The sequence below is a fragment of the Necator americanus genome, chromosome II, assembly GCF_031761385.1.
Source record: "Necator americanus strain Aroian chromosome II, whole genome shotgun sequence".
Lineage (NCBI taxonomy): Eukaryota > Metazoa > Nematoda > Chromadorea > Rhabditida > Ancylostomatidae > Necator > Necator americanus.
This window is the reverse complement of record NC_087372.1, coordinates 24,142,535-24,168,624: the sequence shown is the minus strand read 5'-3', so window position 1 is coordinate 24,168,624 and position 26,090 is coordinate 24,142,535. Positions and strand designations below refer to the sequence as shown.

At 42.9% G+C, this 26,090-nt stretch overlaps 7 protein-coding genes across 8 annotated transcripts; 5 read left to right on the top strand and 2 right to left on the bottom strand.

Annotated features, from left to right (window-relative positions):
- Positions 1–1,658: 1,658 nt before the first annotated feature.
- Positions 1,659–3,503, top strand: RB195_019267 (uncharacterized protein; the record flags this gene model as incomplete). Its single annotated transcript, XM_064187039.1, has 2 exons — positions 1,659–1,782; positions 3,082–3,503. The coding sequence occupies 2 exons, from the start codon at positions 1,659–1,661 to the stop codon at positions 3,501–3,503; spliced, it is 546 nt and encodes a 181-aa protein (XP_064042920.1).
- Positions 2,859–4,230, bottom strand: RB195_019266 (uncharacterized protein; the record flags this gene model as incomplete). The annotated part of the gene is made up of 2 exons (XM_064187038.1): positions 2,859–3,637; positions 4,155–4,230. The coding sequence occupies 2 exons, from the start codon at positions 4,228–4,230 to the stop codon at positions 2,859–2,861; spliced, it is 855 nt and encodes a 284-aa protein (XP_064042919.1).
- Positions 4,231–5,539: 1,309 nt separating this feature from the next.
- On the top strand, positions 5,540–24,786 carry RB195_019261 (uncharacterized protein; the record flags this gene model as incomplete). 2 transcript variants are annotated; one of them, XM_064187032.1, is made up of 15 exons in its annotated part: positions 5,540–5,632; positions 9,856–9,941; positions 10,009–10,090; positions 10,362–10,520; positions 10,570–10,718; positions 10,802–10,915; positions 11,067–11,178; positions 12,400–12,459; positions 19,939–20,087; positions 20,564–20,648; positions 21,042–21,931; positions 21,974–22,785; positions 22,846–22,973; positions 24,526–24,611; positions 24,699–24,786. In XM_064187032.1, the coding sequence occupies 15 exons, from the start codon at positions 5,540–5,542 to the stop codon at positions 24,784–24,786; spliced, it is 3,093 nt and encodes a 1,030-aa protein (XP_064042913.1). The 2 variants fall into 2 exon arrangements, with proteins under 2 accessions (XP_064042913.1, XP_064042917.1); XM_064187033.1 differs by lacking the exons at positions 21,974–22,785; positions 22,846–22,973; positions 24,526–24,611; positions 24,699–24,786 and having other exon boundaries at positions 21,042–21,935.
- RB195_019265 (uncharacterized protein) lies at positions 13,141–15,088 on the bottom strand (the record flags this gene model as incomplete). Its single annotated transcript, XM_064187037.1, has 6 exons — positions 13,141–13,225; positions 13,294–13,610; positions 14,026–14,547; positions 14,667–14,733; positions 14,784–14,830; positions 14,912–15,088. The coding sequence occupies 6 exons, from the start codon at positions 15,086–15,088 to the stop codon at positions 13,141–13,143; spliced, it is 1,215 nt and encodes a 404-aa protein (XP_064042918.1).
- Positions 22,023–22,793, top strand: RB195_019264 (uncharacterized protein; the record flags this gene model as incomplete). Its single annotated transcript, XM_064187036.1, has 1 exon — positions 22,023–22,793. One exon carries the CDS (start codon positions 22,023–22,025, stop codon positions 22,791–22,793), a length of 771 nt encoding a protein of 256 aa, XP_064042916.1.
- Positions 22,881–23,237, top strand: RB195_019263 (uncharacterized protein; the record flags this gene model as incomplete). The annotated part of the gene is made up of 1 exon (XM_064187035.1): positions 22,881–23,237. The coding sequence occupies one exon, from the start codon at positions 22,881–22,883 to the stop codon at positions 23,235–23,237; it is 357 nt and encodes a 118-aa protein (XP_064042915.1).
- Positions 23,356–23,775, top strand: RB195_019262 (uncharacterized protein; the record flags this gene model as incomplete). Its single annotated transcript, XM_064187034.1, has 1 exon — positions 23,356–23,775. One exon carries the CDS (start codon positions 23,356–23,358, stop codon positions 23,773–23,775), a length of 420 nt encoding a protein of 139 aa, XP_064042914.1.
- Positions 24,787–26,090: the final 1,304 nt, after the last annotated feature.

Sequence of the window (26,090 nt, the reverse complement as noted above, 5' to 3'; positions counted from 1 at the left end):
AAAAACTTTTCCATTTTTATCAACTGAATTCCAAAAAAACTACAAAATATGAAACACCAAGATTACCCATCTATTTTCAAAAAACTGCCTTTACGAATCTGCAAGATTTCACAGCGTGAAGTTTACTTTGAACGTCGTTATTTAGGAACTCTGCTAACTTTGCTCTAATTTTACCCCTATCTCCAACTGTATGGTTTTTCTTTCCGTAGTAATGTCATCGAAGTTCATTTTTGAGCGATAATATAGAATGTGGCACATCACGAATCTGACTTGATGAGGGAACTCGCCGTAAAAACCAGAAGAGGAAAAACAAGAGGGGTTATAGATTGCAGAATTGGGGGTGGTTTCACTCATCCCTCTTTAATCGTAGCAAAAAACGGCTCAATAACCGCTTTAGTTCTTATGAGTTACGTTAAAACGTGCCTCTTCGTACACATTTCGATCACGTAACCTATCTATTGGTTTTATTGGATTAGGCTGATTAGAATTCCTGATTAATCTTCGCGCGTTAACAAGGGTGGAGCGCTGCAAATAAAATAGTACTAAAGTCTTTCAGCGCATCCCAGTAAAATAAAAACTCCATTATAGGTAACACGTACAGGACGGCGGCAAGAGGTGTATTGAATAGCCAGAAAAAAACGCGGTCTGTGAACCTGGCTCACAAAGTGGCTATATCCATTATCTACCCGACTGAAGATTGTTTGATGATATGAGCACAGCGGTACAGGGCTGTCTACGTAAAGCGGGTCCAAAGAACGACGCGAGTGGAAGTACCACCTGCGTTGCGCATATGATTAACTCTGCAGAACTCTCAGCTGTGTGATGTGCTCGTGTGGAAGAGAGGGTAATTGCATAGTATTAGGAGTGTAGTGTATTGTATCACGTGGTACGTTGCGGTTACGCTATCAGATTTAGCAGATGAAGTAAGTACTAGCCGATGCGTTGTTGTTTGAGTTTACCCATCGTTCGAATGTTTTCTGTAGGAGGGTGAGGCGGTTGAGAGGATAAGATGACTATGACTGCTACCTACAACCCCTCTCTGGCTTTTCTCGCGGAGTCCCTCACTATACCAGATTCGAGTTACGCTGCCTTCAACTCTTTTGCTCAGAATTCAAGAAAAAAATTTTGGAACGATCGTGAACTGAACGACAGAAAGCGACAGAAAGGATCAGCCGAATGAAAAAAACAGTAACTCTTTATTTATTAATCTCAATGCGCTGAAAAAAAAAACGAAGCAAGAGTTCGAAAAGAAAAGTTATCTGATTCAGAACTTAGGAAACGAACGGAAACATCCACAATCGAGTGCTACGCCTCGAAATCCTTTCGTAGTTCAACGCTGTTTTTCTCCATCTTTAATCTTTTGAATTTGGAGAGTGAAAATTAATCACTTCTACAAGTCTCTTCGATAATTCTATGTAAGCGTACAGCATCGCGAGATAAGAGGAGCATAAGGTAGAAGCAGCGCAATGGTCATATGATGCTACATGGTGCTCAACTTGAATTCCAATGCTACTACAATTTAAAACGTCATGCCAGCGTTCCAAATTGCCACGCTTTCAATATATGGATTAAGAACTTCGAGGTGACGGGTCCAGCTCTAAAGGTGAGGATAGAATGTGTAAACGTTATAGAAACGTTAAGTTGTTGAATAGCCGCCGATGAAGTTTCTGGCGCTAATCAATCCGCTTGCGATGCGCCGCCACATCAATTCAGAATCGTTTGAGGTTTACGAACGTGTAACTGGCCTATACAATGACTTGCAGTGGCCAGCCGATATGTCAAGTCAGTGTTTTTTTTATCCTCCCAGACAAGTCTGGTACCGGTTTATCGACTCCGGAAGGACAAACGGCTTGGTGAGCAGTAGGGCGGATTCGAACCTCCGATCGATCGTGCAGGAAGCGGAACCTCTAACCGCTACGCTGCACCCGCTCATAGTCGCGTTATCACCATTTTTTTTTAGATTACTTCACAGTAAATATACGTTGTGGACCGATCCAGTGGTCCATGTTTAGTTAATGGTAGGCAGTATATACTGAAGGATACCACTCCCACCTGTCTACTAACTCCTTAAGGCTGCTGTTCAAAATTTCTCGTTTCTCTGGGGTCTGCTGTATTAGCTGCCCAGTACAATGACCACTGAAGGTAAATTATGTTTCTAATGCAATGACGTGGTGAAGTTAGTTTTCAAAAAAGTAAAGATAATATAAACCTGGCGAGGTGGCAGGATGATCATCGCAGGAAAATCGGCTAAATTGCCGCAGAGCATGTAGTTCTTAACGAAACACCCCAGAAAGAACTCTTCTGTCATGAGCCCTTACCGTTTCCTTAGGAATAACGGTTTGTCTTCACATTGCGCTTCACAACACATACGCTTGGCAAACGTGATACGAAGCCTTTTACTAACGTAACAAACAACATTTGCCACCTTAATAAGAAGTTTTGCACATTTTACCAATGTTCTTGCGCCGTTTAAATATTAGAAAGTCACGCATATGGGGAAAAGTCATGTATGCGTTACTTTATACGCAACACCCTCTTTAATTTGTGTAAGCATTTTTCGTGAAAACCATGGTTCTACGTGACGCTCTTATACTTTTCTCAGCTACTGAAGATTTTCCTCTATCCCTTTTCAAAACACAAAGACATTTTTGATTTCTCGCATATTTTTACATTGAGCTGGCAGTGATGAACGAGTTGTATTCAGTAGATTCAGTTTTTAAAAGAGTCGCACTTTTTGAACAGCTGCACAGTATTTTGAGAAACATTTGTTTGCTTGTGTTTGTAGTAATTTCTATTTCCTCGGACAAGAAGAAACAAGTTTAGATTTTTGTAGACTTTTGTAGAGTTCTATCCAAAGTTTAGCTCAGTGTGGACTCAGCTCTTCCACTCATTACATGTCTCCTTGATTCTTGCTCGTCTTCCCATTCATTCCTATTTCCTTCGTTTGTTCGAAACCAAAACTGCAAAATTACCACGAATCTCTTCTTGAGATGTTCACGCTGACCTGTGCGACTTAGAGGCAAAGAAAGCCAGAAGGTCATTTTCGAGGTGGTCACGATCATCGTAGCGCTTCTCTTCCAGGTGATGCTAAAGCGATCGCAAGAGGTGATAGTCGCTCGGGGCCAGATCCGGGTCGTACCGAGCTTCGGGTGCTTCTTGCGGATCTTGTCGGCCAGTCTTTGCAGTTGAGCGCAGTAGAAATCGGCGGTAACTGTCGTGTTGTCTGGCAGCAGTTCGAAACGGTAGATTCCATGAACTCCCCACCAGACGTAGAGGATCCATTTTTCATCTCCAGTGACAATGGTGTCCAGCCAGTCGAATCTACGGCTTCTGGAGAGCAGCTGAGTGCAGATGTCCGAGCGTCCTTGACGGTTGCCGTCGCTCAATGCATGTGGGAGCCACCGACCGAGCTTTCTCACCATCCCGAGAGATCGCAGTCCATTACTCACGGTGGACAGCGAAGAGCCAAGACTGGCAGCAAAACACCGCACACCTTCATATAAATGCTGCTCCGCCAGATTCTTCAGTTCGTCGAACGATATTGCAGTCGGTCGAGCAGAGCGAGGCTCATCTTCGAGTTCCTTGTTTCCGGCTTTGAAGCGCTGGAACCAGGCGCGCACAGACCGCTCAGAAGGGGCTTCAGTGCCGAATAATTGACTTAAGTTTCGATGGACTTCAGCAGCGGGGTGGCCAGATTCGAACTCGTAAAGGAGTAAGTGTCGAACATCGTGGAATGTTCGGCCATAACAGGATGAGATAGGGAAGGAAGAGGGAGACACATATGTTATGTGTATACAAGCGGTAGTGTCCTTATATAATATATTTGAAACGGGAACTTCCAGAACATCTCAAAAAATCTGCGCTACTGCGGAATTTTCGGCACATCCTTTCCGAACACCCTAATAATAATATTTGTTCAATTTTTCATCGGAGTATTACAAATTTTCATTTCAATTCACACTTTTTAAGTCTCTTCGTTCCTTTCAAAACAGGTTCTCCTCCAACTTACAATCCTTCCATTTCTAGTTTTTCTGTTACACATTGTTTATTGTCCACAAAAACTCTTGTGCCTGCGTTCTATCATGTCTCTACTCTTCATCGATTTTCTTTCTTCCTCTTCTTGTTTCCTTCCACCTTTCCTCCCTCTCTCTCACCCTTCGCCCTCGCTTTCCCCTTTCTCTCTTTATTCTTCTTCTCCTCCTCTCCCCTCCTCAACTCTCTTCCTCTCATTCATCCTTCCGCCTTAGGCTACCAAACCCCTGTTGCGAAAATTTCAAAGTGCCCTATATACTAGTTCGGGAAAGGGAGAGTGCACCGAAGAGAGGATCGTCATCTTCAGTCGAGAAGGATTATGGATTAGATTGTATCCTAGCCGAAAAAATACACACTGCTCATGACAGAAAACGACGTTCGTTAAAGTACGTTAAGCTTCGCTGGAAACTTTTCAATATGTATCGGTTGCGTTCTCACTCTAAGGAGATGGTGTTCGCATCCATAAATACTGTTCCCCTTGACAAATCTGTACTTTCCCTCGAAAGTAGGTTCACATCTAAGAAGGAAATCTGCTTCTTAGATCGGTCGTAGGCGTTTCACCTTAATGTACGCCTCCGCATGTCTACTCATTTTTGATTACCTTCATCGTTTTCTTCAAAGCTCTTGTTTAGAAATTGGACGCACACATCACAGACGCTTAAATAGTAACCATCACTCTGCATAATTTCGTATAGGACAATTATCTACACCACTGTGATGATGATGTTCACTACATTTTATAAAATTCTCTAGTGTATCAATCCATTTGAAAAGCGCCAACGCGTTTTTACTGCAATTTGTAATCGTTGGGGTCTCGGAACCCGTGTCTAGTCTATATACTTACTTGCGGTGGCAAGCCAAGTCAGTTTTTTTTATCCTCTTGGGCAACCTTGCCAACAATTTATCGACCTTGGAGCCATTAAGGGCTTGGTTTGCAACAAGGTGGTTTCGATTCATCGACGGTGCGGCCACAGCGGACCTCTTGCCGACTGCGCTACACCATCCCCTTCATTTTATGTTAGCACATTATTCTGTACCAGTTCGACACAATGAGATCCGTTCCACCCTCTTTTGTCACTATCTGGCACAGGTGCGCCTACTCAACGCCGAGGGTCCTGTTTCGCTGCTTTCCGGAATTTTGTGACACACACATACGGATCAAAGGCATCACTCTACGAATCTGAGGTGGTACGGATTTAGATTCGTGGGGTGATGCCTTTAAGCGCATTCTTTATGTATCATGGTTAACCATTGAAAAGGCGTTTTGAAGAGCATCAGTTACTTCCAATAATACTTCCGAATAGTAGCAATGTCGAGTGATATATAACAGATGATTTATAAGGATTAATTTGAATGAATTTATTATCGCTAACAACTGCAAAGAACAGCAATCACCTTACAGCTATGAGATGGCTGCAATCAGCAAATGTAGTTTAATCAGCAATAACTACTCCGATAAATCATGTTCGATAAGCATTATAAAGAGTGACACAGTTTCATAACCAGTATGGCAGCGATCGGTGGAGTCGAAGCCGATTCAGCTCCAAAGTCGGATACAAAGCGAGCAGAGAAGGAAGAGGTCGTCAAAGAAGTCGTCAAGGTGATTAGTATTTTCGCCTATGTGCAACAGGAAAGAAAGATTCCGTAGTATCACAGCTAGTCATCTACGGTACGGACACAAACGCCATACAAAAGCACTAAAACTTTGGATTTTCACCGCAATGAAACTTTGCAGTTTTCTTTTCTTATCCGAAAGAAGAAAACGACAGTAGCAGTACACTTCAAATATCTGCCTTTCAAAAGGGAAGTAACGCCTTTCTAAATGAACCAGAACGTTTGCTGACAGACATGGAAGTCGGATAGAAGTAGTAAGTGTATGAAACACCCTCAGAGCTGCTTGAAGTGACAAAGTAGTATAAGCAGGTCTAAGACAACTTGAAATGTTCTTATCAAGAGGGATGTAGAATTGCTTAAGGTTCATGAAGTCCAAGAACTAGCCCTATAAGCTTTGGAGGTGCGCTATTAGCTAGCCATTATTTGCTATTCGTTGTCCATCTAATATTTAGCTAAAAGGAAGAAGGCGTCACGAACTAAATCTAGTCGACAAAACATGCGCTGAAAATCGTTTGGCTGCGGTCAGCAAAGCTTCGATAGGACTAAGATACTAAATATGGCGCCAGCCATAATTCTGGGTCGCTTCACCTTTCTTGTTGGGGGATATTATAGCACTCTACGAATCACTCCCAAAGAATCCTCCTGACCTGGAACATTCAGAGCGATGTCGGTGAACACAAAAATGATTCTATGGAGATAATCTTTGTGATGGTCACAGCAGTGCAAAATGGAAGGTGCTGTTTTGGTAAGGAAAAATCGCGGAATGTAAACTAGCGAAATTTAGTTTTTGATGAAGTCAATTCAGTCACTTTGGAATAACTTGTGGAATCATACGCTATAGGTGGATCCGAATAATGCGGATACATCTGAACTTACTTGCAGTAGTAAGGATGAAAATAGCGAAGTTGCATCTGACCAAGTCTGGTCAAATAACGAACTAATCTTCTGTGAACTCCTTTGTTTACTTGGTTCGATTGGATTTACAATCACTTTCTCCTTCACTACCTAAGGAAGGGAGCGCGTATACGGTCCTGATTGCTATCTGTTATATCGACGATTCTGGTGCTACAAAGAGCAATAAAGAATTGGAATAATCATCCTGGGTTCCAAATAGTACAACTTATACAGTTGTAAGACTAAGATTTTTGAAATATTGCGGAAACCTGCTGTCGTCCAGAAAAACGGCATGACCGTTCCAAGACACATTAACTATCCATAGGGAAAGTAACTAAGAAATAACTCGCCGTTTCGTCGCGCCGAACTAAAGGACACATACCTAAGGGCTCTCTGCGTCGATTTGCAGTACTTGAGAGACATCAAATCTCGTAGGATATGTCACAGCGATGAATGGATGAATTTTGAGCGGGATTTTGCTGTAGAACAAAAACTTGGGCAGAGCAATATCCATGGAAAATACACCTCGGCCAAAACGCGCGCAATCGCGTCACGCGCTAATATCAGCATCTCCTATGCTCCTATCCGGTTAGTTCGACTCATGTAGAGCCGCTTGTTTCTAGCTCGTTCTTCTTTTCAAAGTGAACAATAAGGTCCGGAAACGCGTTTATTATAAGAAGTTTTCGCGCGCATTTTGCTGTATCGAAAAATCATTGCTTTCGTCCGCACCTAGCAAAGAGGGAATGGAAGAAAACAAGTTGAGAAAGGCATCTGAGGCAATTAGCAAGAAATGGACGGAATCATCTCTCTCTCCGTAGTCTCCCATCCCGTATACGAATACTCCACCTGAAATCTGCACCACTTCAGATTCGTGGGGTGATGCCTTTAAGCCTTTGAAGGAGCCAAACCTTTACGTCCATCTTTTCCTGAAGATTTTTATTCCGAACATCGCCTTCGTGATGTGCTGTTTTTAAAGCCAACACACAATTGCCTATATTGGGATCTCTCCAAAAATAGGTAAGGAAACATGCGCGCTTCACGTATACAAGTGCGAGAAATTCTCCCAGACATCAACGGAAAATCCATTTCTTCACGTTGACTGTGACACTATTATAGAACTTTTAGTGGTGAAATTGCTGTACAACCTACAAAGTACCTCTACGCAAGGAGTAGGGACGCCTTGACTATACAGGGCTTCCATGACCTCTGCCATCCCAACCGAATCGAAGGCTTTCTTCGAGTTAATGAAAGTGATACAAAGAGGCATACTGTTCCCTCCCGTTCTCTGAGTTTTGAAACGATATCTATGTGATCAATCGAAAACCTCTTACTCTTTAGGATTACTTTTGTGAATAGCTTGTAAATGACAGACAGTAAGCAGATTAGGCGATTGTTGCCGATGTCTTGTGGTTCTCCCTTCTTGTACAATAGCATGGTATTGCCGGTTTTCCATTGCTTAGAAACCTTGCATTCCGACAAATAACCTGTGAAGAGCCTCGCCAAATTGTTGATGAGGATTGTCGAACTTCGGAAGGGAGGACCTTTGGAATGACAACTCCATCTTTCCTCAGGTAAGGTATGGTAAGGAGGCAAGTGGACGTGACTGTCGAAGAGATCTGAGAAAGATGTGGGTAACCTTTTCCATCTCCCTTCTCGATGCTGTAGTTGTTCCATCTGAGGTCCGGAAAGCAGTCATTAACGATAGGCGAAAATACGAGCGAATGCTCTGTGCAGCCTCTGCAGCTTCAGCCAACAATTTTGCTCTTCTCTCTCAGAGCTCTTTTATCGTTTCTCACCAACGCCTGGCGAACTCGGACGTAAGTTAGTGATTGTCTGCAGTTCGTTCAGCTCCATAGTTGACGTATTAACTTAAGAGGTTTTGGAGATAGGCATCTCTTAGTAGCTCTGAAACTCTGAGACTCCCTCATGCAGTCGTGGTATTCCTCGTCGATGTTGTCCATTGCGGTTTCTTTCCAAATCCTTAGAAGCGAAAAGACTCCAATCGATGATAGTTCTGGGAACTTGCTTTGTGAGATTCGCGGCTTTATCTCATTTACGAGTAAAGGAAATCTCCCCTGAAGGAGGTGATGGTCTGATTCCGTATAGGACTTTGGCACAACATCCCTTAGGCAAAACCTTTTACTGACGATGATGTAGTTAATTTCCTTACGGCACTCCCCTCCCACCAGGTGGCTACTTTGTCCAGCGGAAGGCTTCCGGGATTGCGAATTCCCATAGGACGTCTTAGTCGTCATGATAAACTCGAAAAGCGTCTTCTTGTCTTTTGCAGCTTTATGTTGGTGCGTAAACTACTAAAAGGGTCTGGCAATGAACCACATCTTCTCATCCGGAAACGTTCGAATCCACGAACTCCTCTACTGTCGTACGTTCCTAAAAACAGTTTTTCTCCAGTTCCATATGCGGCGTTCACTGGGTGGGATTGTCCCGTCACACTCAGGTGACAATGTACTTAATATTTCTTTCCTCTGTCATCAGATCTTCAATGGTCGCTTTCGATGCAAGCATACGTGCGCTGTATGTTCATATCGTCATCCTAGTTCTTATTCTTTCTGGTAGCATAGATGTTTCATGCAACCTCGTCCCTCCTAGCGCTACAGTATCAGGGTTTCCTCTGGGGTCAGGAGACCCTTTCTTATTAAGTGCTTTGTATATAGTTTTCGAGCAATTGGGCCAGTTGCCATCCTCTGGTCCCATGAGATTTGGGAGAACATTTCGTCATCCTGGAGTAAGCAAGTGGAGCATTTTTGTTGAAAGCGACTCCAAACCTCCTCAATTGTACCTCCCAGTTCTTTGATTCTACGCTTTTATCTCCTCCACGATTATCTCCTTATCTGCTACCTGGGAATGCGACAAGTAGCCTCGAGGCTAATTGGTTGTAATCTCTCTAGTGAGGGAGATCCGTGGAGAGCTTTGTAGATGGCAAGTAGAGCTTGAATATGGTCAAAAATGTTAGTACCTCCCTGGCGCAAGAGTTCGTACTTGCCGCTTCACATTGCCGATCTTTTTCGCTTACTTTGACTTAATCAGTGTGCTGAAATTATTGCCCGCATCTTAGCAGAGGCGCGCCGTCCTTGAACACAGCTCCAAAGAAAATGAAACTAGACCCCATACAAGCTGTTTTTCCGTAAAATACAACCATTTAACTTCGTAAAAATTTTCTTTTTGTGTACAATACATCAGTATTTTTTCTTGATTTGTAGAGCCAACTACGCCTTTTTTCTGTGATATATTACTCTCAAATGATTTCAATTTCGCGAATTTTGGCGAACGAACCTCAAAGTTTACTTGCTTCAGAAGAAGAAGAAGAAAAGAAAGCCAAAGAAAGAAATGAAAAGAGAGAAAATGGAGCCAGGACAGACCATTGTTAGCGACTCATTTCAGTGGGCAGAATTAGATTCAAAAGGACTACAAAAACACGAGAAGCAACTTCATTTATATGTAGTTCAGGTGGAAAGTTATAAAAATCCTTGGTTCTGGAGGATTCGGCGATGTTTATAAAGTGGCAAAAGAAGATAGTGACGACAAAAACGTAATGCTTCATCTCAGAACTTGCAAAGAATTTTTCACCCTTCACAACTAGTTGGAAAAATAAACACACTTTCTCTATTTACCGAATCTTATTACAGAGCATTAAATTTAACTTCAATTTCTTTCTCTCAAAGTTGAACCTTCACTTGCAATTAGGTATAATTTTGTTTCGGATCTCTTAACTACAACTACAATCATATAGAGAAAAGGTTCCCTAACCATTTTTATTTCTCATCACTAAACCTTTAAAGTTCGACCATTTCGATTTGCAGGAGTATGCGATGAAGACAGAAATGGTTGAGGGGGATAAGCTGAAGTTACGCCTCAAAATCGAAGTTGTTGTGTTAGGACTGTGTCATGAAACTGAAGACCCCAGAAAGAAGGAGCACTTTGTCCCTTTCATAGATAAAGGGAAAACTAAAAAATTCAAGGTACTTTTAATGCTATCTTCCGGTGAATTTTCAAGCGATCCTGCTTTAGTTTCTTGTCATGGGTCTTGTTGGTAAATCCCTAGAGGATATTCGCCGTTACATACTTTTTCGAAATTACTCGAAACCAACAGCCATGAATGCTTCCCTGCAAACATTACAGGCGGTATGGGACCTGCACGATGTGGGATATTTGCACAGGTGTGTTTTTGGATGCAATTTACTTCTTGCTGTTTGCTTATAGCATTAAATATTCGGAAAAAAAACTTTTTCTTTCTCCTTAGGGACATAAAACCACAGAACTTTGCCGTTGGGTTGGGAGAATATGAAAAAACAATTTATATGCTTGACTTTGGCATAGCTAGAAAATATCGGAACGATGACACGAAACAAGTGAAGTGAGGGCAGTTTTATTTACATTCTAGAAATGTGAATTAACTTGTAAAGGGTTAAAGTACCGAAATATTCTGTAATCTTAACATCTTGTTCTTTGTATACTTATAAAACTTTAAACTTCTCGAATGTTATAACAATGTGCATTCATTACAGAGTGGCACGTCTTTGTGTTAAGTTTCTTGGCACGATACGCTTTGCCTCGAGGGCATGTCATTTAGGAATCGAACAGGGCAGAAAGGACGATTTGGAAACATGGTTATATATGGTCAGTATCATTTCCGATTTGCTTGTCATGAAGAACTAACCAAGTTAGAGCTGATTTTCACATATTATTTTCATTATCCTCGCATCTTCCTATCTTCCCAAGGATATTTTAAGCCAAACAGGATTGTACAATATTACTATGTGATTGATAGGCTCGAAAACTTATCATGCCATTAATCTTTCTATCTGTAATCTGTTTATCTCACTAGTAGTCTCAATCATGCAAAATTACACAAGAAGGAACGAAGAACTATCATGATATCACGTGTGTCAGTCACGATTTTCGAAAAGGGGGTGCGACGGGTGCACCGGCGTCGAGTTGTTGCCTCGACACCAGATACCTGTAGAAGACGGTGCATCGGGTCCACCGGGGTCAGATTGGTGCGCCGGCGCCAGATACCTATATAAGGGGGACTTGAGACGGGTTCCGCGGAAAATGGTGCGCAATAACTTTGTGTGCATGTCGCAAAAGGTAAATGGGATGTTTCATAGCCGTGGCTACTGGGCGCGTTGTTTTTCACCTTTATGACTCCTCCGCGTGTCTATTTCTTTCTTCGTTCGCCTCAAGTTGGTAGCATGCCTTCCTCAGAAAGTGGAAACATGCATGCAAACAGAGGGAGGAAACAAGAGGAAAACCCAAATTTCGAATAATACTTTCACATTGTATCTACATTATATTGGTATCGACGGAGTGTTTGAAGGTGAAGTTTGAATATTCTCCAAATGTAGAACTGACGCGGTTAGAAAGAAAACTATGAAATCGTTTGCCTTTACTTATAATAAAAAAAAGATGAAGAAAGATTGTTAGAGATACACAAGTCTAATTTCACTGAAGAGGGTACTAATATTGATTTTCGTTGATCAGTGAAGGGGAGCGAAGTGAACACCACAGAAAGTCTGAAGTCCGGCTTTAGCGGGACGTTCAGACTGGTTTTAAATAATTACGAAAAGGGTCTCCCAAAGACCTTATCGGCGCTGTCCTTTCGACGAATCCTTTCATCGATTGGCAGGTGCGGAGATGCAGAGTATATTAGTGCGCTACCGCCACCTAATACGTCGGAAGGATTCAAAGCATTTCGTGAACGCAATACTTTACTTGTGTCGTTGTTACAATCGCCAACAGTCCAGTAAAAAATTGTGTCCAAACTGTGAACAGTAGAATACGATCCAACTACAACACTATCTTACACGATTTGGTGTTAGAACTAATCCTTATCTTTAGCTCTTCGACCTTTTTGATAACGAAAGCTTGCCATGGAAACGAGCGGTTGATAAAAACTCAGTGGGTTAATCTGAACTTTGTGATTTTTCCTTAAGTGATTAAGTAACATTGTAACTGAACATACGCATATACCAAATACAAAGCATTAAAGCTTTATATATGTTTTATATATATATATATATATATATATATATATATATATATATATATATATATGCGTATATGTTTGGTTTAAAACAATTATCAATGATAAATGAACGTTCACAAATGATGATAAAGAAAAGAAAATAATAGAGTAGAAAACGTATTGATATAAGTGATCAATAAGAACCCCCTCCTGAAAAGCATGAAATCTTTTTAAGTGGAATGAACAATATTTAGTATTAAACGTTTTGCTCGGGAAAGAAAAGAAGAAAGATCCCATAATGCATAACTAGTAGTGATCTTAGCTTCCATAGGCAAGAACTTTCGACCGAGGCAGCCATCACAACCGAGAACATGTACGAAGTAACTACGTGGTTCTATATCAGGGGTTAAAGGCAGCACAATATGGACCTGAGGTTGTGACGGAAGCCGCGGCAATAGTTAGAGGTGGGATTGTAGAATGCAAGATCCTAGGCCATTCCTCTGACCCCCCCACCCCACTCCCCCCCCCCCCCTTCTTCTTCTTCTTCTTCCTAGTGTTTGTCCCGCGTTGTTGCAGGATCCACTTTTCTGCTTCTTGTCTTCCATTTGGTTCGATCAGCCGTACACAAGTGCGCATCTATTATATCCAGCTTCACACGGTCCAACCAGCGAATCCTTGGTCATCCACGCGGCCTCGAGCCTAAAACGTCGAGCTTCAGAGCGGTTTTGGCAACAGAACTTTCCTCTCGCCGCAAGACGTGACCAAACCATCTCAGTCGCGCCTCCTTCATCTTCTCAGTTATCGGGACAACGTCGAAAATGGAGCGTATAGTGTCGTTGAATACTTGGTCTTTTAGCGTTACACCTATCGTTCCCCTCAACATCCGCATCTCCATATCGTGCAACACCCTTCCCAAGGCTTTCGTCGTCGGCCGACACTCGCATCCGTTAAGGGCAACAAGACGCACAACCATCCTATAGATCTTCGATTTCAGTCGAACAGGGACTTTCTTGTCTACTGCTGCCATTTTCCATTTTCGTCCATGCCGCATTAACACGTGCTCGATCTTCTTGATCAATGTCGCCTGTGCAAGTCACTTTGTATCCAAAGTACCTGAAACAGTACACCTCATAATGGGATCCATGGATGCTGCTTCTGGATTCCCTTCGTTATCGTGTCCATGCACAATATGAACGGCAGGGGTGAGAGTGATGAACCCTGATGAGCCCCTACTTGTATAGGGAATGGCTTGCTTGCTCCAGCAGCACACCGTTATACGCTGGTAGGCTTCGCATAAAGCAGCTTAGTCTACCGCCCATATTCTTCTAGTACTCTACGAGATCTCATGGACATCCGTAACAGCTCATGTGGTACACGGTCGAAAGTTTTCTCGAGTTCGAAAAAAGCAAGATGCACACTGCGGTTCTTCTCTCGATGCTTCTCCAGGGGGATACATGCACGACGGCATGGATAGCGTCTATAGTGCTGCAGTCCCTCACAAAGCCGCACTGGTTGAGTGAAACGCTGACAATCTTCCTCAGACGAGCTTCCAGGACACGCTCAAAAACCATCATCGTATAGCACAGCAGTCGTATAGGCCTGTACGAAGTGCAGTCAGCAATTTCTCTTTTCCCTTTCCAGATAGGCATGGTCACAGAAGTTTGCCAAACGTCTGGAGTCCGTCCTTCTGCAACGATCTTGTTAAATAGAGTTGTGAGCCACATGGACCCTCGATCTCCTAGCAGCTTCCAGACATCAGTGGGTATGTCATCAGGACCGGTTGGCTTGTTCGACTTCATTTTTGCGAGGTCAGCACTGACTTCGACGGCAGTAATTCGTAGAACAGGGCCCTCGACGCTGGGAACAGTTGGGAGGATGGCAGAACTCTTTGTTACACAAGTGATTGTAGTACTCTCGTCACCTCTCCACGATCTGACCAGAGCGACGCAGAACGGCTCCATCAGCTCCCTTAACGATCTTGGTGTGCTCCATATCCAACGTTGAGCGATGACGCGCTCTGACTAAACGATGCACTTCCCGCCTTTTCTAGTATCAAGCGTATCGTACGCAGCCTTGTAGCGGTCCGACTTCGCCTAGAAGACTGCCTTCTTAGTTTCCCTCTTCGCTGCTAGATAAGTACCTTGATTTTCAGGCTGACGTGTCCTCCACCAGAGCTTATATTTGGAATTCTTTTCACAAATTGCCGCCTAAACGTCCTCGTTTCAAAACCACGTAGCCTTTTGTATATTGGGCATACCTAGAGTCGTATTTCGCAGAGTGTTCTCCGCAGCCAAGCATATGACGCTGCAAGTAGACGATCACATTTCCTCCACACTACGGGTAGGGGTGGGGAGGTGTGGATGGAGTCACGGACGCGAAAAATACCTCCTTCCTATCCCTCAGATTCCACCATTTGAAGCGCTGTGTTTCAGTTCTTAGATGTCTCTTCCTTGGACGGGAGATTTTCAAGTCCATGACGAGCAAATGGTGTTGGGCGGTGACATGGTCTGCAGGGATGACTTCTGAATCCTGCAGAAGTAGGCGATCTGGTCGGCGTAACATCCAGGAATCGATTTGTGTTTCACCGCCACTGGTGTACGTGATCAAATGCGATTTTCTTTTCCGATACTGCGTATTAGCAATGATCAAGCCACTTGCAACAGCATGCTCCAGGATTCGTGACCCGTCGTCGTTACGAGCTCCATAACGTATCCACCATGACAACTTTCGAACTCGTCTTTCCGAGAACCGACATGTCCGTTGAAGTCTCCTCCGATTAGAAGTACTTCTTCGCCTTCCAGGGATTGGACGTACTGCTCCAGATCTTCCCAAAAGCACGCCTTCTCTTGTTCACTACAGCCCACCTGTGGCGTACAAGCAGAGACGACTCGTAATTCCACTTCTCCTGTGTCCACTTTTACAGCCATCAGGCGATCCGATAGTCGATCCAGCGCTATGACGATGTTTCTAAACGTCTCGTACAATATTATACCAACGCCATTGCGATTGTTGTGCTGTGGTAGATGAGCTTGTAGCCATCGCCTAATTCCCTTAACTTGGAGCCTTTCCAGCTAGTCTCCTGTACACAACATATGTCAACACGGCGTTTTCTGAGTCTGTCTACCAGTCCACGACTCCTCAAGCGTACCAGTCCACGACTCCTCAAGCGTCCCAACGTCAAGTCTTGCAAAGCGCACTGGATGTTGCTGGCGATGGTGGACTAACTTCTTTGGCCTCTAGCCGGTAGCCCTCGCATATTTGCCACATTGTCCGGTGTCACATAATGCGCGTCGCTTCTGAGGGACACCCTAGCTTCTGAAGAACACATAGTAGACATTAGCAGTATGAAGCGACGGGGGTGTTGTCCTCGGTCGGCCTGTCGCACTAGCAGCCTGGCACCGGAATCGTCGTACTATCTTCTCACTTAGCTAGCCTGTAGACTCGGCCCAACGACCGTGCTACTAGCCGGACACCTTTCTGGCATGGCTGAACCTGCCCAGACAAAGTCTCGCCACCATGGCTGCCCGTCGGCCACGGCTACCGCTGCACCACTTTGAGGCGTGAGGTAGGACTTGCAGCAGCCGCTGATCCCTCCCTAATCGCTGTAAAAACAGCGTGGGAGCAGCTTTTGTTACTACGAGTTGAGTTGGAACGCGCCTCTATGTACATGTCCCGGTCTCCTCGGCAGCTTATTCATCTGTTCTACTTGAACAGGCTAATGAGGAAAGGAAAGGCTCATTAATCTTCGACCGCTCACACGTGGAGGCAGCGCATGCACAAAGGTGGAGCATTGCAACAGAAATCGTCGTGCAAAAACGGGGTCTTAAACGCTGTTACTTACGACGCTTAAAGGCATCACTACACGAATCGTATGGATTTTCGTTGGACTATACCTATATCGGTTAGTAGATTATGAATACAGGAGTGCTTCCGCTCAGAGGGCGGTCGTGGGATACCCGCAGCCTATACTCGACTATCAGCAGTCGAATAAGTGGCGGCAGAAGAAGCTGCCGGTAGGTCGGAGAAGGCACATCTTAGACTAGCTGTGATCATTAAGCCACGTTCATCCATAACCACATCATTGAGCTCATGTGCCGTGTCTGTATTGCAATAACGCGATAAAGTTGACCTTCAGGAAGGTTCAAAGAGCAAAAAAGCAACAACCTAGTAACGTGGAATGTGAAAAAACGTAGAAAGCGAAAATGCTAATAATGAGAAAAGGAAGCAAAAACGTAGAAAATTTGTACAAGAAGAAAACAACATCAAAAAACTTAAAGGAAGCTGAGAACGTTCCAAAATAAAAGTTAAGAAGTGTGGAGACGAGAACCTGGTCGTTGCAAGACGTAGATTCGTGAATGAAAAACTATATAGAAGATATAGATATATTTGTATTTATTCACATAAGATACAGTAGAATCGCTAATTCTTCGACATAAGACGAAAAAGACGCGGATTCGCGTCTTTTTCGTCTTTTTTTGATAACTCACCTCAATGTGATCTTTATAAGATCTACAAATCAGTAGATTCGTGAGCGCGAGCTCTACCGATTGAATATAATTAGAACATTCAAGACCTATCAAGGAAACAGTTTTCGAAAAAATTACCTGTGAGTACATATTAGCAAGGCTGAGTCCGAGATAATTGCGCTCCAAGGATATGTGATCTTTGAAGGGACATATTTTTCGAAAAGTGAAATGATTGTTACGTATTCGTAATCTACGTAATATTGCGAACAATTTGATATCTCTCACAGCTACAAGTCCATGACTCTGAAAATTTTGTAAATTTGACTAAAGTGACATGTTTGAACCCCAGGAGCGGCCGACATTACCAGCTTAAAAATTATTTTCTTGCAAAATATGCAAGAAAACTATTTGTTGTAGGAGAACCTTATCTCTTGGTTTTCCGGCTCAACAGGATTTTCTGTTTTTTGCAGCTAAAGTTACAACTTCGGTATTTTGCATTTCTTACTCTGATTTCTGGCAGATCGCAAATCGCCAACAAATTAAGTTTGCCATCTGCCGGCACAACCGAATAGAAAGCAGTTTTTGTCCTGTGATTTGTTCCGAATTTTTCTATAATATGTCTCAGCTGCGGTCAGTTCTGAACTTGTAAAGATATAGAACTTCTCATGCTTTTTACAGAAGGCTTATTTTTTGCGATTTATTGGAAGTTTCTCCAAATATCGAGTGGATATTTTTAATCAGGAGGAAGGGATCTGACGTTGATTTCAAAAAATTATGTTTCTTTTCAATTTTTATCACAAATTACTTCAGCTTCTTCTATGGACGCTGACTCACCAGATACCTAAGGACACACATCGAGCTACGGTTGTGTTACCGCATTGATTACTACATTTGAAAAGAACAAAATAACTACATAACTACAATACAGAAGAAAAGAATAAAAATTTTTGCAAACCATTGAAATTGAAAATTCAAAATTTAATGAAAGCGGTGCTCTGTCTTTCAGAGCTGCTAATCATTGACGTACTTTTTAATCCAAATTTTGCTAGTTCTATTCAGATTTCTACTCCACTGGTTCTTCTATTTTATTTCTTATTCCTTATTCCTTATTTTATTTCTTTGACTTGATGACTTTACTTTAATTTCAAAGAGCAAAGAATGCAGGTAAAAAAAGAAATAATGTGAATAAAAAAGGGATAAAACAAACAATTCTGAAGAATATCGTTCTGCAGGTGCCTAGATGACAATAGCCTTCCATAGAGACTGAAGTAGTTTGTGATAAAAATTGAAAAGAAACATAATTTTTTGAAATCAACGTCATCCAATAGATCCCTTCCTCCTGATCAAAAATATCCACTCGATATTTGGAGAAACTTCCAATAAATCGCAAAAAATAAGCCTTCTGTAAAAAGCATGAGAAGTTCTATATCTTTACAAGTTCAGAACTGACCGCAGCTGAGACATATTATAGAAAAATTCGGAACAAATCACAGGACAAAAACTGCTTTCTATTCGGTTGTGCCGGCAGATGGCAAACTTAATTTGTTGGCGATTTGCGATCTGCCAGAAATCAGAGTAAGAAATGCAAAATACCGAAGTTGTAACTTTAGCTGCAAAAAACAGAAAATCCTGTTGAGCCGGAAAACCAAGAGATAAGGTTCTCCTACAACAAATAGTTTTCTTGCATATTTTGCAAGAAAATAATTTTTAAGCTGGTAATGTCGGCCGCTCCTGGGGTTCAAACATGTCACTTTAGTCAAATTTACAAAATTTTCAGAGTCATGGACTTGTAGCTGTGAGAGATATCAAATTGTTCGCAATATTACGTAGATTACGAATACGTAACAATCATTTCACTTTTCGAAAAATATGTCCCTTCAAAGATCACATATCCTTGGAGCGCAATTATCTCGGACTCAGCCTTGCTAATATGTACTCACAGGTAATTTTTTCGAAAACTGTTTCCTTGATAGGTCTTGAATGTTCTAATTATATTCAATCGGTAGAGCTCGCGCTCACGAATCTACTGATTTGTAGATCTTATAATAAAGATCAAATTGAGGTGAGTTATGAAAAAAAAGATGAAAAAGACGCGAATCCGCGTCTTTTTCGTCTTATGTCGAAGAATTAGCGATTCTACTGTATTGCAAAGGTTTGTAAAAGTTTTGATTTGTTTGTTTCACACGAATAAAAAACTATTTTTTTTTATTCCTGCGATTTCGTGTGCCATCGTTTGATGTATCTCCATACGTAAGCGATCAATACTCCGTACAGAGGAAGTACCAAAGATAGCGTGATCCTGTGAGGCATGTTTCGCTCCTCATTAGACGATGAGGGCCGAAGATGGACAATGTGATGGGCGGGACATAAAGTAAACGTAGTGCAATGCTCTGCAGACGCTATTAATTGCTGCGCAGGGCAATTAACGATCACCGCTGCCAATCGTTTCCCTAAGGATAGGTTGTCGCGGAGGCTGCGTGTACCCAACGATACTCACCCGTGCTTAACATCGTGACCAGATCCACAACGACTAGGAGTCTTTTAGAAGCACATATCACACAACCACCTCTGAATATTCCTGACACTTTCTTTAACCACAATACGCTCGTAGTGAGGATCAGTGGCATCCACCATCCTCCACAATCGCGGTAGAGCAGTCGTCCTCTGGCCTTGAAGCATCGAACTTTGTAGAGGAGAGGTTCACAGTAGAAGAAAAAACAAAGTCCTAAGTATAGTATGCTTACAGCATAAAATAATTTGCGATGAATTACGTTCTGAATATTTCTCGTGTCAATAAGACGTAGGAGTGGATGTGTCGAGAATATAAAAGTACTGAAATTTTGCCAGTTTTAGGCGCTATCTTCGTTTACTACGAAGAGGGACTCACCAGAAAAGAAAAAATAAAAATATTGAAGTTTGATAAGTTTATTTTATCAATCAGTTAAGGTTATCACAATGAAAGATAAGTTCTTCAAAATGGAGTATCCGAAGATATTCAAAATTGTGCCGCAAGAGGTTCAACGACTTGTCAAGTATATTGATGAACTGGCGTACGCAGATGAGCCGGATTACTTGTATATTCAAAGTTCACTGAAGTTGGTCACATTTCATATGTATACATATACATATACATATACATATATATATATGTATATATATATATATATATATATATATAATTCCAAGCAGACCGCGGAGTTGAACGAGAGTCCCACCGCGCCATTTTGAGCTAAAAACAAACAACCTATGCAATAACACCACAACTGAAGACGTTTTGACAGAACTGCATATAGCCGCTGCCTAACCCATTCAATGTACTTCTGACCTGATGCCGCGCACGGTGATCTGCTTTTGACCCGCAGATCGATGGTTTCCTTTCACTTGTTAGTATCATGGCGCCGCGTCCATCGCAGCCGCGAACTGCGAGCTCGTTCGGTAGTGAGTTTACCTAGTATCCCCGTTTGAAATATGACTAATATTGAAAAACCTATTCTCATTTTGCTTCAGTCTTCGATGAGTCGGTACTGAGGCTTCTTTTTGATGAATTGTCAGATTTTTTCTTAACTTCTAGGACAATAGCAAAGGAGAGGAAGATCGACTTCGAAAAAACTCTAGATTGGATTGGGAAGACGGCAAAGAAGAAAGATGAACGTCAGGTGAGTACGTCATCCAAAAAGAAGCTGCAAATTTTGCAGAGAAAAACATTACGAGAACGAAAACGACGAATTTGAGTTAGTACTAGTGAAACAAAGCTGTAACAATAGGAGCATTTAACGAGGATGTTCCGTGCACCTGTTTGCTCTCACTTATATGGTTAGAACCTCCACAACGGTTTATCGCCTCATAGTGGCGTGGAGGTGACACTGGGCGTCGAACTGCGATGCACAGCTGAGGTTCATCCTCCGGCAGGGTCTCCCAAGCTGAGAAGGAGTTCGACACATCCGACATTCCGACTTCTCGGAATCGGAAGCCTAGCTAAGAGTAAACCACTGCTAAGATTCACCACCGTCTTGGCAAAATGTCGCAAGGTGGTTCCCTGATCCATATAGGTTGAGCGACGACCTGTGGTGAAAACTAAGTTCGCTGTGGCATGGCTGCTTAGTTTGGGGAAAAGTCTCTTTGCCATTCCAGCATATTCACTGCCTCAGTACCCTGCACACTGGGCCCTGCCGTCTCAGACGTCGGAGGGTATGGCGACCGGTGAGAGGCGATCAAATCTCAGGTTGCTCAGGACGTCATTGATTCTGGACCAAGGCGACACACGCACGACTCGCCATGGAGACTGTCTCAGACTGTGTACTTACAACGCGAGAACAGTTTCCACAGACGCTAACCTGTATGCCTTTCTCGGAGCTGCAGAGCGTATCAAATTTCACGTGATTGCTCTGCAGGAGACCAAGTGCAGAAGGAACGACGTACAACAGATGAATGAAGGTACACTCGTCATTCGTGGAGAGAAGGTTCCGTCGCGAAATGTAGACGGTGTTGGTTTTGTTGTGAACCCGTCTGTCGTCCATCTCGTCGATTCTCACGAGATCCTGTCATCTCGTCTGGCCATTCTTCGCCTCCGCCCTCTGCGCCAAAAATCCATCAGTATCATCAACTGCTATTCACCAACATCAGCAGCTGATGATTCCGAATTGGACGCGTTTTACGAGGAGCTGAAGGAAGTAGTCCGCAACGAGAAGCCCTTTTACAAATTCGTTGTCGGAGACTTCAAAGCAAAACTAGGAAAGGCCACAGAAGAGGAATACAGGATTGGAAGATTTGGACAAGGGGACCGGAATAAAAATGGCAATCGTCTCTCCGGCCTGTTGTCCGCCGCTCTGCTCTTTCATGGGAACTCTCTTTTCATGAAGGAAGATAATCGTCGGTGGACGTGGGAATCGCAAAATGGCGTGACTCGTGCGGAGATCGACCACATACTCAACATTCGGAGGTAGTGTCTACTCGACGTCTTAGTAGTACCATCCTTTTGTAGTGGTTCTGATCACCGTCTCCTTCGTGCGAAAATACGACTTAGCCACACTATGGAAAAGAACATCTGCTATCGGCAACAAAGGAGAAAAGAAGTCGTCTACGACGATTGCGTACTCGAGGACTCCTTGTCCCAAGGTGACTGGCACATCGAAGAGGACCCAAACGTGAACTACGAGATGCTGCTCAGAGGATTACGAGCCTGTGCTGAACGTGCCTCGAAGTCGCGCACGACAAACTTGGATCGAATTTCGAAGACCACCAAGGAATTGTTAGGAAGAAGAAGGGCTTTGAGGCTTGATCCGAATGCATCGCACATTGAGCGGTTAGTAGCAAACACTAGCTGCAGAAAAGCGTTGCAGGAGGATCTTTTGAAGTACAGGCAGAAGAAGATTCTAGAAGCAGCACAAAGAAGAACGAGTCTAAAGGAGTGCCGCAGGGATCTCCGCGAATATAATATTCCGCTAGCAACCTTGCTGAGCGAAGACGGGACTCGCAAGTCTTCTCGTCGTGAGATGGAAATCATTACGGAAAGGTTCTACTCGAACCTTTTCCGTTCATCAACTCCTGTGTCAAGTCTAATCATCCCCACTGGCGAAGCTCCATCACGGATTCTCCCTTCGGAAGTACGAGTCGCTATCAAGAGCATGAAACCTGACACAGCCCCCGGACCTGATTTTATATCAGCAGACTTTCTTCGGGCTGGTGGCCGTCCGCGTCATGTAATCTTAGCAGCGCACATGACATCCTATCTTCAGAAAGAAAGGATCCCAGACCAGTGGAAGACCTCGCGAACCGTTCTTATCCATAAGAAAGGTGACTGAGAGGACCTTCGGAACTACCGTCCGATATGCTTGCTGAGCGTGTTATACAAAGTATACACCAAGATCGTCCTCACACGCATATCTAGGATGCTGGATGAAGCCCAGCCTCAAGAACAAGCTGGATTCCGCCAAGGGTTCAGCTGCTTGGACCACATCCAGACCGTGTCGAGGGTCATAGAGGTTTGCAGGGAATACCGCCTGCCCCTTGTTCTAACCTTCGTCGACTATGAGAAAGTCTTTGACAGCGTAGAAACGAATGCAATACTGTCAGCGCTGGTCGATCAAGGTGTGGACGCGTCGTATGTGAGGACATTAGCCAATTGCTACGAACGATGCACGACTAGGATACAACTTTTCCACCGCCCTCTCACCATACCCATTGGAAAGCGGGTACGACAGGGCGATACTATATCGCCGAAGCTGTTCACGGCTACATTACAATGAATAATGAAATCGCTTTCCTGGGAAGAAAGGGGCATACGTATTGATGGAATATTCCTCTACAACCCTCGTTTCGCGGACCACATCGTTCTCTTTTCTTTTTACCAATGAAGCAGAAACGATGCTCAACGAATTGAACGAAGCAGGGAAGAGAATAGTACGAATAAACAGAAAGAAGACACAGTTCATGAAGAACGCCCACTGCGAGGACGGAGAAGTACAACTTGAAGGCTCCCAAATCGTGGAAACTCCATCATACGTATACCTTGGACGTTCTATGAACATGGAAAACCACTTGAAGGAAGAATTGAATAGAAGAATGAGAGCAGCATGGGCAGCATTCGTACCCGTCAGGAAAGCTACGGACCAACTGACGGACCAAAATCTTCGTGCCTATCTGTTCTACTCGACAGTTCTTCCAGCGCTCTGTTACGCAGCGGAGACGTGGGCAGACACCGCGGCCACGTCTAGGAAGCTACTTACCACCCACAGAGCCCTTGAGAGATGTCTCCTGAAGTTTAACCGGCGCACACCTTCGTAGCTGCGACTTAAGAGGAATGTCCCGTCTTCGCGACCCAGCGGAATATGTATCGAAAGCAAAACATAGATGGGCCGGTCACATCATGAGAAGAATCGACGATAGATGGACTAAAAGAACGCTAGAGTGGATCCCAAGGGACGCCAAACGCCCCCGAGGGAGACCGCCAACGAGATGGAGTGACGTGTTCGCTGCACGGATGGACCAGCTGAGAGCTTAGCTGGATACGGCTCAAGGACCTCGTCAACGTCACTCACGAAGCTTGAGAACATCTTGGATGACAATGGCGAGGGAACGAAACGAGTGGAAGAGATGCTGGGGCCCGCACGTCCAGTGAAGACGGGCCATCTAAGTATCTAAGTAAGTATATGGTTAGAATAGTAGTAATCATGCTTATAAGTTTTCAGATGTCTAAAAACCATAGGACTGCCATAGTTAACTATAGGACTGCCCACAGAAAATGAATGCATTTTACTCGCATACAACAAATCCGAAGTACCACAAACTAGGTTATAAACAAATACGTTTGCTTCTACTGTCTCGAATTTGCCACAGTTGTGGTTCACTACTCAAACCAAATACGTAGAACTAATGAAAACACTTGTAAAAGTCATCATTCTGTCGAAAAGTCATCGGAATTTTAAATTACTTCGAGAAGTTATTTCTTCAAAGATATCGATGTCAGCAGATGTGGCAGCTACATGTTCTCTTAATATCGGCCTTGAATGCGAAAAAATAGAAGCATATTTCTAGGCGAGCGAAACTACTTCATCGGATAACAGAAACACAGGAGGTTCCGGCGGTAGCGTCAGCGATGACAAGAAAAAAGAAAGGACAAGGTGAGTGAAGATATTTTCTTACGTCTGCTGTTTTGAAGCGCCTCTCTGCCCACATCGAATCCCTTTCTACTATGTTCTCGTGTTCAGGCCCTCACTACTGAAGCGGATAACTGAGAGAAAAGCATCAAAAAGTACATGCACAGCAAGGGCTAAAAGTAAAAAAAGTGGAAAATAACTTTATTCTCTCAATAGATAACAGAACAATAGATAGTTCATTAAAACTGTACATTGTAACAATGAATGAATGTTTCGTGGTAAAATCTGTCTTGCAGCATGCAACAGTAGAGACTGTACTGGTAACATCAGTGTAAAATCTCAATATTTTTGTTTCTATGATTGATGATTTGATTAATCACTAGGATTATTTGAAAAAATGATGTAGAAGTTTCATCACCAGTTTTACCATAAACACTGCGCACGATACATTCTGTTCACATGTTCTACTCTGTTTCTCATGGAAATGTAAGAAGTGTTCAAGTTTCTTTCGAATCGTGGTAAACAACAAATGACTATGGCGAAGTGCAAAAAAAGCCTGATTAAGACTTTACGAGTCTCTGTTGTCTCTTCTCTGCAATTTTAGAGAAAATTCTTCATAGCATCGAATGACGATGTTCTCATACAGCTCCAAGAACCTTCTTCTCCGTTAAATACTTCGAAAAGTAAGCTTAAAGAGATTACAAATACCGGACCAAGAAATAACGTTTGATTAGTTACAACTATTAAGTAGGCTTAAATTTAGCCTATTCTCTTATTTTAGAAGGAAGTAGGACAATCAGTATTATGAGAAAACCATAACCTATTACAATTAACTGAATCCAATTTGATTTTCACGCTGACATACTGACTACTGCTTTGTAAGAAATACAGTGGAATTATTGAACAACAAGTACTTCTCAACGTTGAACCTATTGCTTTTAAAGAACTTATATGCTATAAATTAATGCGTCAGAAAGTTTAGTACGTTGTACAATTGGTTCGATTAAAAGCCTCCATGGTTTCACAAAACTACAATTCCAGAGGTGTGTTTTGTCCGATAATGAGATAATTCCTTCTAATCTACGTAGAAATCATTATGCAAAGGATGCTTGGAACTTCCTTCTAACGTTTTTTTTGGTTTACGGACAACAGGAGCAGAATATCTTTTCTACAGTCTGTTTTTGAATAATGTGGTTAGAGGAGTTCTTCACGCTCATTCGTGAATTACATGTCGGATGTGCACATAGATGTAGCACGCAGATCCGAAAGTGTTTATGATTATGAGCAACATCATGTTGTAGAAAATATGCTTTTTTTCTTCCTTTTCTCACCTATCTAAAAAAATCTTCCAAACAAGTTCTTCAAGGACTTCGCGCACTAACGTAATGCAGGTTTTTACGGTGAGTCATCTAATTCTTGCGTAGATATTTCAAAGGTTTGTAGATGGTGGAAGCGAAAGGAAATTCTGTCAATCCGGATTCATGAACATCGTCGGTAAGGTCC